The sequence below is a fragment of the Phoenix dactylifera genome, chromosome 14 (assembly GCF_051530095.1).
Source record: "Phoenix dactylifera cultivar Ajwa chromosome 14, Ajwa_hap1_PhDact_Kaust_v1.1, whole genome shotgun sequence".
Classification (NCBI taxonomy): domain Eukaryota; kingdom Viridiplantae; phylum Streptophyta; class Magnoliopsida; order Arecales; family Arecaceae; genus Phoenix; species Phoenix dactylifera.
The window spans coordinates 13,501,556-13,515,133 of NC_143203.1; the positions used below are offsets into that span (position 1 = coordinate 13,501,556).

General features: G+C 40.5%; 1 protein-coding gene across 1 annotated transcript; it reads left to right on the plus strand.

Moving 5' to 3' along the window:
• The first annotated feature begins 12,264 nt into the window (after positions 1 to 12,264).
• Positions 12,265 to 13,150, plus strand: LOC120104012 (putative germin-like protein 2-1). Its single transcript, XM_039119677.3, has 2 exons — positions 12,265 to 12,461; positions 12,552 to 13,150. Exons 1-2 carry the CDS (start codon positions 12,296 to 12,298, stop codon positions 13,106 to 13,108), a joined length of 723 nt encoding a protein of 240 aa, XP_038975605.2. The 5' UTR covers positions 12,265 to 12,295; the 3' UTR covers positions 13,109 to 13,150.
• The last annotated feature ends 428 nt before the right edge of the window (positions 13,151 to 13,578 follow it).

The window sequence follows — 13,578 nt, forward strand, 5'->3', positions numbered from 1 at the left end:
AAACAGAAATCAAATTTCTGCTAGCAACATGTACATAATAGCAGTCTCTAAGTATTAAACTAAATCCAGACGGTAGTCGCAGATGGTAGGTGCCCACAGCCACAGCAGCAACTTTTGCCCCGTTGCCAACCCTAAGGGTTACCGCACCTTCCGCCAGCCTTCTACTTTTCTTTAGACCCTGCATGGTAGTGCACAGATGAGCACTAGAACCAGAATCTATAACCCAACTAGAAGTAGAAGAAACCGTTAGATTAGTTTCAATTATGAGCAAGTCTATACCTTCTGAAGGTGTGTCACCTTTCTTGTTCTTCAGGCTCTCGAGGTATGAAGGACAGTTTCTCTTCCAGTGGCCTTCGACATTGCAGTGGAAACATTTTCCTTTGTCGTTAGCCTTTTTCTTTTGAACTTCCTTCTTTGGCTTCTTGTCTTTCTTCTGCTTCTTAGCAGGCTTCTTTTTCTTCCAAGTAGACTTTCTCTTGGAACCAGAAGTCAACTCAGCAGCAAGGACATTGCCCCTTGAACCTTTCAAGGCTCCCTCAGCAGTTACCAACATGTTGATTAGTTCAGTCTTAGTGCATTCAATCTTATTCATGTGGTAGTTTACTATAAACTGACCAAATGAATCAGGAAGTGACTGTAGGATCAAATCCACTTGTAATTCCTTGTGCATGTCCATACCGAGCTTCTCAAGCTCCTCTAGGTCCTTGATCATGGTCAGACCGTGATCATGGACAGACTGCCCCTCGCGCATCTTCGCTTTGAAAAGCCTCTTGGACACTTCAAAACGAGCTGTGCGACTCTGCTCACCATACAACTCTTGCAGGTGTGCCAGTATGTCCCTAGCAGTCTTTATATTTTCATGCTGGCATTGGAGTTCATTAGACATGGATGCCATCATATAGCATTTTACTCTAATGTCATCATCCAACCACTTTTTATGCATCTCACGCTGAACATCAGTAGGACGTGTTGGTAGTGTGGGGATATCTGAATCGAGTATGTAGCCTATTTTCTCACAGTCCAAAACTATTTTGAGATTTCTAAGCCAGTCTTTGTAATTGGTTCCGGTCAGTCGGTTGGTCTCAAGAATACAGGTCAAAGGGTTTGAAGCTGACATTGTATCTGCAGAGAGTAAAGATTCTAGTTAGACTTTTGTACTTGATCCTAATCTGTTCTAAGGTCTTTTAGAACAAATGTAACTCCCACTATTTTCTCGAATTCCTCACACTCCCCTGGTAGGAAAACGGAAATCCCACACGACTAGGGTTTCTAGTGGGTACTGCGGTCCCACCGATTTACATGCCACCTCACCTAACAGTTATTGGTGACACATAGATGGATGAGTGTACAACTCTTGTACAATGCTTCTCAAGCATGTTGCAGTGTAACTTGGTCTCTAAGCCATGAAGACCTCACCTAACAGTTATTGGTCCCATTTCTTAGTTAAGTCAGACCCACCGTATAACCGTAGGAATAAAGTCGTCATTGGGTCCTCACCTAACAGTTATTGGTGCCCAACCCCACCTTTATCCTACAACATCTCATGTCTATAGAGAGGTCCAGCCCTCCGATGCAACTTGACCACTGTGTCCAGCCGAGACAAATCAACATCAGAAAGGCCTTAGCAGCTCTACTACAGTGGAAGACCTATTGACTTAATATTGGTTAATCAGGTCTTAGTGTTTGCAACTTGAGCCCTTCATAAGAGGTAATCGAACAATTGGCCAGGTAAGCAGGTGGGAGGCTCCCCTTACTCAGAGAGTAAGGTCCTAATTAAGTAACCACCTTTCATGCTTTCCTAGACACTAATTAGATCAATTAATCTAATATGACTTGCTCATGTCGGTTCACTCTCGACTTGATTGAGGAGGTTTTGATTTAGGTCTCAATTGGGTTTGCTACATCACATGTAAACCTATCTACCCGACTCGCATTTACATCACATGCAAACGGCACATCACAGGCAGTTATAATCGCAGCATCAAATTAAAGTTAAACTTTAAATAGGTGATGATCATGGATTCTAATTAGGTCGTATTACAAGCACATGCACATCAATCGATCAAGTGGTCTTCAACTCTTGAATTGGTTCCAAGCCTCCTTGATTCGATCCTTGATCAACCCTTGATCCCATCGCCATCAACCGCTTGGATCACCTTTCATCTCATGCCTTTGCTTCAACTTGATCGTTGATGTACATCACATCACAGAAATACAACCAGATGTAAAATAAAAATAAAAATAAATTACATCTCCTTTTAGGAGGCATGCAGGCCTCTCAAAACATCAAATAAGATGCATGCAAGCATCTGAAAAATTACATGACATCGCAGATCACATCGCAGGTCATTACATTTGATACCAAAAGGATTTGAATCCTATGATCATCACCGTATGCAACAATTATAATTTTCAGATCTGAAAACTAACTGATTATATCATGACATAGGTCGCTGATCATGCTAATCATGATTCTAAACTTTGTAATCTCATTAACAACGCAATTAGAATCATCATTTTATCACATAAAAATCAGCATGCAAAAAAATCAGCACCCCTGAAAAATCTGCATGCAGAATTTTTCAGCATGCATAATCATTCAATTTTCAGATCTAATATGCCTTTAGATATTTAATTCTTACCTTAATCTACGAAGCCTAGGCTCTGATACCACTGTTGGGAACCCGCCCATGCCGCTGATATTTCAAAAATTAAATCAGATGGCAGCGGAAGAGGCATGTGCGGGATCGACGTTCATCGCATGAACGTTGTTTCGAGACCTTTCGTAATTAGGTAAGAATTAAAACTTTTAAAACTAATAGGAAGATCAAATCTTCACCTTGCGCGGGTAGATGATCACCGCAAATCTAAATTCGTGGTTTTGGAAGAGGGTTCGTTTGAAGCCGTTCAAACGTCCGGCCTCTACGGGTATCCACACGAAGTAGAGAACCGATCAAAGCTTTCTTGTCTTCCCGGGGTGCTAGCTCCCTTGCAAAGACTTCTTTTGATGGCTGATCTCCTCTCTTTCAATCAACCCTTGATTGTGCTTGAGAGGAGGAAGAGGAAGAAGGAACTCAAGGAAGAAAAACACAGCTTCTGCAGCCTTCTTTCTTTTCCCCGCGTTGGAAGAAGGATTGGAGGAAGAGGAGGCGGACAAGGCTCTCTTCTTTTTCCTTCTTGTTGGCGGCTGAACCAGGGAGTTGGGAGAGGGTGGCGGCAGCAAGGAGAAGAGGATTCAATTGCTTAGGGCGCCGGCCCCTAGTCCTCCTTATAAAGGGATTGGAGCTCCTAACTTTTAGGAGTTCCAATGACAACTTGCCTAAGAAAGGGGGGCGCCGGCCCCTCTCTTCATGCCGCACACAAGGAGAGGAGGAGGGGCGTGATCCCTCCTTCTTGTGATGCCCTAATCCTCTTCCAAAGAGGATTGGGTGCCTCTCTTATGGTTAAGTCCTAATCTAATTAGGATTGACCATATTGGGTTCAATCTACGCTAGTCCTAATCTAATTAGGACTTGAATGAACCATGACTCAATTGAACTCTTCAATCCTAATCCAATTAGGAGTCATGTTGATTCATTAGATTATTAATTAATTTAGACTTAAGGAATCCTAATCCAATTAGGATTTGTTTAATTTTAGTCCTAATCCAATTAGGACTCTATTTGAATCCGTAGTCCTAATCCAATTAGGATTTCTAGGAATCCTACTCCAAGTAGGAATCCAATTTTGATTCAAAATTCCTAATCTCATTAGGATTGTAGGAATCCTATTCTAAGTAGGAATTCCAGTCCTACTCCAACTAGGATTTCCAGCCCTAATCCAATTAGGACTCTAGGAATCCTACCCGAAGTAGGATTTGTGTTTAAGTCTAATTAATTAATTTTCTTTGTTCCTTCTTCAACTTCTTATCAATCAAATTGATTACTTGTGATTCCTAATCACAATTTCAACCATCGGATCGGTCAATACTTCTAGTGTGTGTGACCCCATAGGTTCTATTCTGACTGGTAGTGAGATATATTGTGATCTCTATCACTATATCATTGAAAACTCCTTTCAATGGGTTGGAACGATTCCAACTCAACTCATTAGGGTTTATCGATCATCAAGATATTCCCTATGAGTCCCACCATCCACCAGTGACACCTAGCAGCATGTAGTGGCCACCCAGCAGAATGGAATGATGAACCTCTAGGTGCAGTTAACGTGTGATACAGTCCTACTATCGTGGATTCCTACAGGACGGAGGTCATGGACAACTCGTCAAACCCCATCGTCTGTCATATGTCAAGATTTGTTCGACTTGAGTTCGATAGTGGAAAACTCTTTTTCACTTTATATTACTGCCCTGGCCAAGGTCTTAGAACTCAGTCTAACAAATCACATAGGATCACTCCTTTTCTATCAAGGTCGATAGATTCCTTATAGGTGCATACCCTACTCCTACAGTGAACCTACTGCAGCCAATCTACACTGCATGGACCCATATGGCTAGAGACCATGTATGTGTGCAGTCAAACTACAATAACCTCACTGTGAGTAGCCGAAGCACCGCAGGTCAAAGGACCAGTCACACTACTGCAACATCAAGCAAGTCACTGACGAGTGGATAGACATCCAAGTGACTTCTTGTCTTGGTCACGTTCAGTACCCTTGTTCTCTAACAAGCACCTGCACTATCACTTCAGTGTCCCTACACTGTGGACTCAAGTCTCGTCCATCCAGAAGGAAAGTGATCTATGCACTGATCGGATCGATCACCGTCCTCGTGATGATCTATTGATCAGGAGCATTTAGAAATTAATCACCAATGATACATGGCTCAAATTCTCAACTCTTGAGAATATGTATCATCATCTTATTAATTTCTTCGACGATTCATAGACACATAAACAATATGAATGAAAAGATGCCTTTTATTTATTCAATAATAAATAGTCAAGTACAAAATTATGTCCCTAGAATCAACAATGTGTCAGCCAAATTGGCTTTTAGGGCATACATCTAACAATATATATATATGCATTCTCAGCATGGCTATGATCTGTTCTGTTCTAGCCCTGCCAATGGAGATTATACGTTGACCCTGTCGACTTGTATCTATGAGGAACCGATTTCGACACCGTACCACCGGTGATTAGAATAGTGGTATTTGGACACCGTACCACCGGTGCTTAATAATAGTGGTGTTTGGCATCTTGTGCAATCCATGCCACTGGGTTACGTGGCCGTAGCCTATCATGTTGAGATTCTGGTATCAGATTTTTTGAAAAAATGATAATAAGTTTTATTAAAACAGTAAAACGATGTTATTTATGATTTATTCCAGACATTATCCTGCATTTTGATCTGATATGCTCTGATCCCACTTTGGGGTATTTTGTTGCTTACTGGGCTAGTGTAGCTCATTATTTTATTTTCTCTGTTTTTCAGATCCAGAGGCTTGATCGCGCGGGATTGGGAAGTGTGTTAGATTTTTCGATGATTTTTCAGTTATTGGCATTTTAGTTAGTTTAGTTTGGACATTTGAATTATGTTAGCCAATGTTATTTTGAAATTTTGTAAGACTGCCTTTGAATGACTTTAAGTATTTTTGTCAATTTTAAGCATCTGTGATTTACCCTCAAATAAGTTTTGAACATCCGTATTTGCTTTGATGTGATCCGCTGCCTTGCACGGCTGCGCGGCCTGCCGTGCGGACGTGCGGCGTCTGACGCGCCTCAGGCTCAGGGCGTGACATCAAATGTTCTCTCACTTGGGCAAGTGTCTTCTGGTGGTTGGCTTTGATCCTCTCCAGTTCCCAATAGGGCATTTTCCATATGTTTTTTCCTTCCCTATATTTTCATTTTTTGCCTTTTTCCCCCTTGTGTGATCATTTTAATATTTTAAATGAAAGAGGGTGCATTAAAGAACCCTCATCCCCCAAAAGAGATTTCATAAAAGGAAGAGGAAACAACAAATGATTTTGTTATTTTGCAATTTAGTTCTTTTTTCCCGTTTCCCATAAGTATAAGATTATTAGTGTACATATATATATATATATATATATATATATATATATATATATATATATATATATATATATATATATATATATATAAACACACCAAACTAATTAGATTTATGAATATACATAGAAAATTTTTAAAATTTAAAAATTAACTATATTTTTCCTTGCAATTTTGTTTCATCTTTTTCTATAGTAATATCAAATTACCAATAATATAATCATTGTATCTCCGTAATCCATAACATCCTATACTGACTAGCCAACCCTAAGATAACCATAAAACAAATTAGGGAAAAAATGAACAAATAAAAATTCTAATTGCAGAATATATACGACATCAGCTCTTTGAGTCACATGTGTAATTATAAAAAACCATCTGACAATTAGATTGAATTCTCTAGACAAGGAACCTTCAATATCAAATAATAAATCTAGTAAATAATATGTAATTATAAATGGCAAATAAAGAAAAAAGTTAAAGCGCCAAAGATTTTTCCTATTTGGTGTTGCCTGATCCAACCTGATCAACTCTGTCAAAACCCCAATCCCATTGCTCTGCTGCACCAAAGTCAGCACCTTTGCCAACTTCACCAATCTCAAAGACTCTCCATCCTCTTCATGACCTTCATGTCTACTTCGATCCATCCATCCTTATCTGGCTAGAAATCTAGGACCACGGTGTATGCACGTGGTTGGAAGGTGACCAGCAGATATGATCGAAGTTAGAGAAGGAATGGATATTGCTGCTACACCCACAAGCTGTCGACTATGCTCCGACGGGCAATGTGAAGAAAGAGAGAGAGAAAAGAGATGCAATTAAGGTGCTTGAAAGTAGGCTAGTGTTGGCCGCCGGCCATCCCCTATCCTTATCTGCATCGAAAGAAGCCATCGAGGTGGAGAAGGAGGTGGATAGGCATCAAGGGCTTGGGAGGATGCTTCAATCAATTCAATCTCTCAAATCATAATTTTCCTTCTAAAGGAAATTCATATCAACTAAGAACCGGCTAATTAGGCACTTGGAGTTGTTTGAATGAATTACCAATCTAACTATAGCTTTTAATTGTTTTTCTTGAACAACATAATTTATAGAGCAATCTAGTTGTTCCTCCAAATCTGGTGGATATCTGCTCCACTTGGTGCAAGTTGAAATTCTCATCCATCCTGCGATGCATTATTCTCATGCTTGTAGTAGCTATTTTATGGTCATGTTGGTTGGAATGGAGCTCTAGATTCTTCCTCTACAATGTTCAGCAATTAGGTGGATAGGAAAGTTGTGAAGCTCTTATCTAACTGTTCAACCTCATTCAAGGATCGTGAACTTTTGAACTTTGCAATGGTTGTGAAGAAACTTGTCACGCCCCCGACCTAAGATTGTGAGTCAGGGATCGCAGCAGCCGCCGCATACTTATAAAAACCTCTCTCCACAAGCATGTAAGGTATCTCAATATGATATCATATGCAACCAGCATAATAAATTTAAATAATTAACATTCAAATTCTAATTTAAATGATAAAATTAAAAGTCTTACAATAAATAATATTCCAAAATTTTACATCAAATCAAAAATAAAATCTAGTGTAAATAAAGATTGTCAAAATTTTATCTCTAGTCGCTCATCCATGATAAATTCCGGAGTCAAGCTAATTGTTCAAATCTTTAAAAATATAAAAAAAATCTATAATGAGCTAGACAGCTCGATAAGTAATGAATACCTTAACTTGAAAATTTATGTAAAAACGTATGTGACAATAGTAAAACAAAAATTATCACAAATGAGTATAAAGACAAGCAATTCCACTCAGCCTAGCTTGACTCTAAGGAAGAGGCTCTGCCCCTCCAAGGAAGAGCTCCGAGAGTCACATAAGGATACAAAGTTCACACTACATCACCGAGATCCATATCTAATATTTGCAACTATAGAAGGATCTTTTGTCAATAAATGACATGAAGACTGCTATGACTCGATGTTAGTGGTTTTGCTGAACCTGATTTTAGATGTTGTTCAATTAGGACTATGTGGCCATATGAAGTGAACTTAGTCCGAGAGTCATTTTCAATCTATATATGTAATAGTCCAGCCCTCAGGCTTGTGGGACAGCCCGAAGAGGCTAGGCCCAAGCTCGAGCATGCCTTGTTGCACATGAAGGAGGAGAAGACTCCCGATCAGAGTCTTCTTTCTCCTCTGATAACACCGGACTATGAGAATCCTGAGGCAATCCCAACACTGGCCAGACTCGAGATTCAATCTATTTAAGACTCCTTCCTTCCACTTTGATTGTCATCAACGAAAATCTGAGATATCACTGCCGATTTCCAAGTTCTTCTTCCAGATTTTCTTCATCGATTTGTCACCAGAAAGGCCATCGAAACCTCACTTGCCTTCTTCTCTTTTTTTTCAAGTTTTAGAGTTGTTGCCACGCTGATTTGCACTGAAAAAATCACTAAAATTTGATCCGAAATAGGGGTGCCCTATTTCGGCATCCTTCTTCCACGTTCACCACCACCGGCGGCTTATTTGAGCCAAACTTCGCCATTTCTTGGGATCATCGATTTTGCATGGCCGTCGGTCAAAAAAGAATCCACCACGATCTATGCCGAGTTGTTCACCCCTTGCTCTTCTTCGTCTTCTTCTACCCTTCTTCACGCCGGCCGACCACTATCGTCGATGGTGCCGCGACCGAAGGGCCGCCCGTGGCTATCATCGTCGAGGCTGGGCCGACTAAGTGGCCTGCAATGCTCTGATTCGAGATGAGAGGAGGGGATTGACTCTCCCCTATTTTAAGAAGATAGAAGAGAGTCTTCTCTCTTCTTTCTCTCTCCTCTCTTCTCTCTCTCCTCTCTCTCTTAATTTCTTTTCATTATAGACTAAGGTTGACCCTAGTTAAGGGCTCTGAACTAGTGTCGCTGCGACCATCCGTCATGCTAGCCTTAACCCGAATATTGCTGAGCATCGTTGGACACTATTACCATGAATCCCTATTGTGTTTTATGAACCATGGTTTGATTGTCTTTTCATGATTTGACTAGTTGGACTGGCTAGAGCCGATTGACCCAGATCGTCGGACGCTGCATCTAGTCGACCCTATTCATCCAAATTGTTAACCACCGTTGGACCTCTAATTGATAACCCTTGATTTATACTCTTGATTTGATATATGATTCTTGATCAAATGAATTGGATTATATTGCACTGACCGATTCAAATAATTGGGCGTTGTTATCTAGTAGGTTTTGGATATCTTTTTATACAATTCTATTTTCATGGTCAGCCTTGGTTTTGTATGAGGCTATAGTCATCCAAGCAGAAAGAAGCCCGACAAGATCTTATACTCTAGTTTCTATCTTTTTTTATTTTTTTCTCTTGGTATTTTCTCTCTCTAGCTTGATCCGAAGAAATTTTGGTTAAAGGGACTCAAAGGGTAGTCTTAGATTACTACATGATGGAGGAGCCTTTAGTGGATCAGTAGGGAGTTCTAGGTTGTCAGATATCTTCGGTAATTTTTGATGTTGATTTGGTTCTATAGGATAACAATCTTTTGGGCAAGAAGAAATTGAGCAGGATTTTGCGCACTCCGGTTTGTAGATTGTGGTAGTCTGTCTGGGTTCTCAGCAAAGAGGTAAGAATTTTTGTATACTGACCTGCATGATATAGATATTTTTGTACCTATATGTATTTTATCCGATAAGTAAGAAGCAAGAATGATTTTATGATCGTTTTGGTATTAAATTATATTTTGATCATATTTACTTGTGACTGATAGTATAATGGGTGCATATATGTACATAATTTATAGTTAAATAATAGGACTAATGGATATGGTGCTTTGGACTAACCACGTAATATTGATTGCCCCGTTACGGATGAAAAACATGACCGTGGTTAGTCTAAAGCTAGAAATAGAGTTTAAAAAAATTGATGGATGGATGTGAACTTGATTAAATGAATAAAGACTTTGGGCTCATCTCGTTATCATTGGTTGCCCTGTCACAGGCTGAAAATATGATACTACTATTTATGCCGTGACAGGCTAGAAATCTAAAGCAATTGTTTGTTCCATCACAGGCTATAAATGTGAAACTACTGATTGTCCCATCAAAAGCTGAAAATGTGATATTATTGGTTGCCCCGTTACAGGCTGAAAACGTGATACTATTGGTTGCCCAGTCATGGGATGGAAACATGATCAGAATTTAGCCCAAAGTAAAAAAGATAATTTATTCAGATAAAGTTAATAAAGGAATGGAACAATGTATTAAGTAAAGAAAAAAACATCTGTATAAGCATTGTTAACAGACGCAATTACATGTACAATTTAAATACATATTAGACGGCAAACAGAATATTAAGCACATAGAGCAAGTTTAAATATTAAGCACAAATTAGAGCTATAAACAGAATATTAAGGCATCAAGCAAAATCACCAGCATGGATGTATGCCGGCTGAGATCCGCAGCAGAGAAGGGCGGTCAGCCGGAGGAGGGCGGTCGACCGGATCAGTAAATGGCTTCGACAAAAGGAGGAGAAGGAGGAGGAAGACGGGGGGGAGGAGGAGAAGGCAAGCGGAGATGGGGAGGAGGAAAAGGCGATACATCTGCAGGGAAGCTTTGCGGTGGGTACGGGCAGACGGAAGGAGGAGGAAGAGGGAGAGGAGGAGAAGGAGACCGGCCAGAAGGAGGAGAAGGAGGAGGAAGAGGGGGTGGAGGAGAAGGAGGCCATCTAAGGGAGGGAAAATGAGATGGGGACCAACGCGGCGAGGAGGAGGCGAAGGCAAAGTTATTTGGGCTGAGAAGGGTCAATTTAGGGCTGAGAAGGGTCAATGGAAGGGGTGATCGGGCTATTTGGGAATAAAACTAGCTTCCGATGACACATAGAAGTGTCGTCCTAAGATTGGCTATCGACGATGCTTTTAAACATTGTTGGAAGCCAATATTAGGGCGACACTTCAAAGCATCGTGGTTTCGACTAGGTCTCCAAAGACGCTTTTAAGCATCGTCAGAATTCAATATTAGCAGGTTGGTTTCGCACGGTGCTAATAAGCGTCGTCTTAGTGTAATTCCTGCCCCGACGCCACTAAAAAGTGTCGGCAAATTTTTGCAAGGTGACTAAATTGCTAACGCTTCTTTTTAGCATCAGCACATGGGAGTCAGAATGTACTACTTTTCCTGTAGTGTTGTTATTCCATTCCAGCTCTGCTTGTTCTTCCTCCAAGAGTTGTATTTCTCAACGGGTGTTGGTTTGTTCTGCTTTAAGGAATGTGAGTCGGTCCCGATGCGCAATTTATCTTTTGAAGCCTTGGAGGGGTAATTGATAGAATTTCTTTTTAAGCCTAAGAAGTGGCTTGTATAAAGCGAGGATTGATGACCTCCCGACTATTTCCAACTTCCAATAATATAATTTTCCTAGAATCCTTTCTTTCTTTATAATAAAGTAGCTAGATTTGTAATAATTTCTTTACTAACGACTGAACTTTAGATCAAAGCAATTTTTTAAATTGCTAATATATAGAAAACTCCTTACTCTTTGGATTCAGAAGAAGGGCCAATGAATAAAATTTCCTCTTGACTCTAAATAAAAAGGCATCACAAATCCGATTAAGTGCTGTTGAACGGTATTTCATGGGTTTAATATGTAGGTGAATAGGGCGGTATAAAAAGGTCGGAAATGAGATAGATGTAAAGGCAAAATGGAATGGTTTTAGGGAGATAAAGAATATCTAATACTTTGAAATCTATTTCTATAGAGATTATTCACTCTTTTATAGTGTTTAATAGACACACACACACACACACACACACACACATATATATATATATATCATGTGCATGAGTGCGTAATTTTAGATTCTTTATTCTTGCTATCTTTTTCATCAGAATTTTTTAAAAATCTTCAGTTTTTTTTAATTTATGAGTCTTTGTTTTTAATGGAGATATTCCAGAACTCAGAATTTCTGGCCTTTGTGTCGGAAAATAAAAAATCGTGAAGTATATGAGGACCCAATATGGCTCCGCCTCTAGCGAACAGTTTGTGGTTCTGGGGTCTGCCAGAGGTGGGTATATATTTATATACATTTACATTTTTTTGACCATGTGCTCTAACACCAAGACTATCAAACCTTTTGATCTCTATGACTGGATACACACAATAGACTGCATCTACGGCCTGCAGAGCAAGTAATTTGTGTGAAACCTTCATACCTAACCTCATAGACTCTTCTACTGCGTTATTAGAGCATGACTGGTTCCATCTCCTGGTCTATATATACCGATCCTCTCCACGCCTTCTTATGCCGCCAAATACCCTCATTTCCTCTAAAGATTTAATTTCGTATAGGAAAGAGATGGCTTGCCATATCCTCCTCTTTGCTCTCCTTGCCCTGGCTTCCTCTCGTGTGATGGCCTCCGATCCCAGCCAACTTCAAGACTTCTGCGTTGCTGACCTCAAGTCCCCTAGTAATTACTCTTCACTCTTATCTTTTACTAGTTTCAACATAATGGTTTACGAGTTACCCTTTGTTGCTTAGCTTCTTCCTTTGGATGCAGTCCTTGTGAATGGTTTTGTTTGCAAGCCACCAATGCACGTGACAGCGGACGACATCTTCTTCTCCGGCCTCGATATGCCAGGCAACACGTCGAACCAGCTTGGGTCCAAGGTGATGCAGGTGAATGTGAACCAAATTGCAGGGCTCAACACCCTCGGCATCTCCTTGGCTCGAATAGACTATGCACCTTACGGTCTCAACCCACCACACACCCATCCCCGGGCCACCGAGATCCTTACAGTGTTAGAAGGCACGCTCTATGTCGGCTTTGTCACATCCAACACCAACAACGGCAACCTTCTCTTCACTAAGATGCTCAAGAAGGGTGATGTCTTTGTGTTTCCCGAAGGTCTAATCCATTTCCAATTCAACTATGGTCCAACACCTGCCGTGGCCGTTGCAGCCCTAAGCAGCCAGAACCTTGGAGTGATCACTATAGCCAATGCAGTCTTTGGATCAAACCCACCCATCTCTGATGCGGTTTTGGCCAAGGCCTTCCAAGTGGGCAAGGATACGATCAAGTATCTCCAGGCTCAGTTCTGGGTGGATAACAACTAGTGAAGAAGGCCACAAACGGCGTAGTGCAAGTGTCAGCACATATGGTTCATCTTGTGAATTGCTTCCACAAAGCGATTTTTTGGCATATGGTTAAATAGGTATCTGTTTAGTCGACCAAAAAGAACACCCGCTGGTTTAGAGGTGTTCATTTGTTTGGTGTACGTGTATTGTCACGCCCCAAACCCGAGGCGCGGCAAACGCCGCACGCCCGCACGGTGGGCCGCGCAGGCGTGCAAGGCATCGGATTACATCAAAGCAAATACAGATGTTCAAGACTTATTTGAGGATTAAAAGCAGATGCTTAAAATTGACAAAATACTTAAAGTCATTCAAAAACAGTCTTACAAAATTTCAGAATAACACATGCTAACATGATTCAAATGTCCAAACTAAACTAACTAAAATGCCAATAACTGAAGAATCATCGGAAACTCTAACGCACTCCCCAATCCCGTGCGATCAAGCCTCTG

Bases quoted from the DNA above. Each gene is read 5' to 3' on its own strand.
- LOC120104012 (XM_039119677.3), top strand. From the start codon at position 12,296: ATGCCGCCAAATACCCTCATTTCCTCTAAAGATTTAATTTCGTATAGG. The intron at 12,462-12,551 runs GTAATTACTCTT...CTTTGGATGCAG, and splicing joins TGCTGACCTCAAGTCCCCTA to TCCTTGTGAATGGTTTTGTT.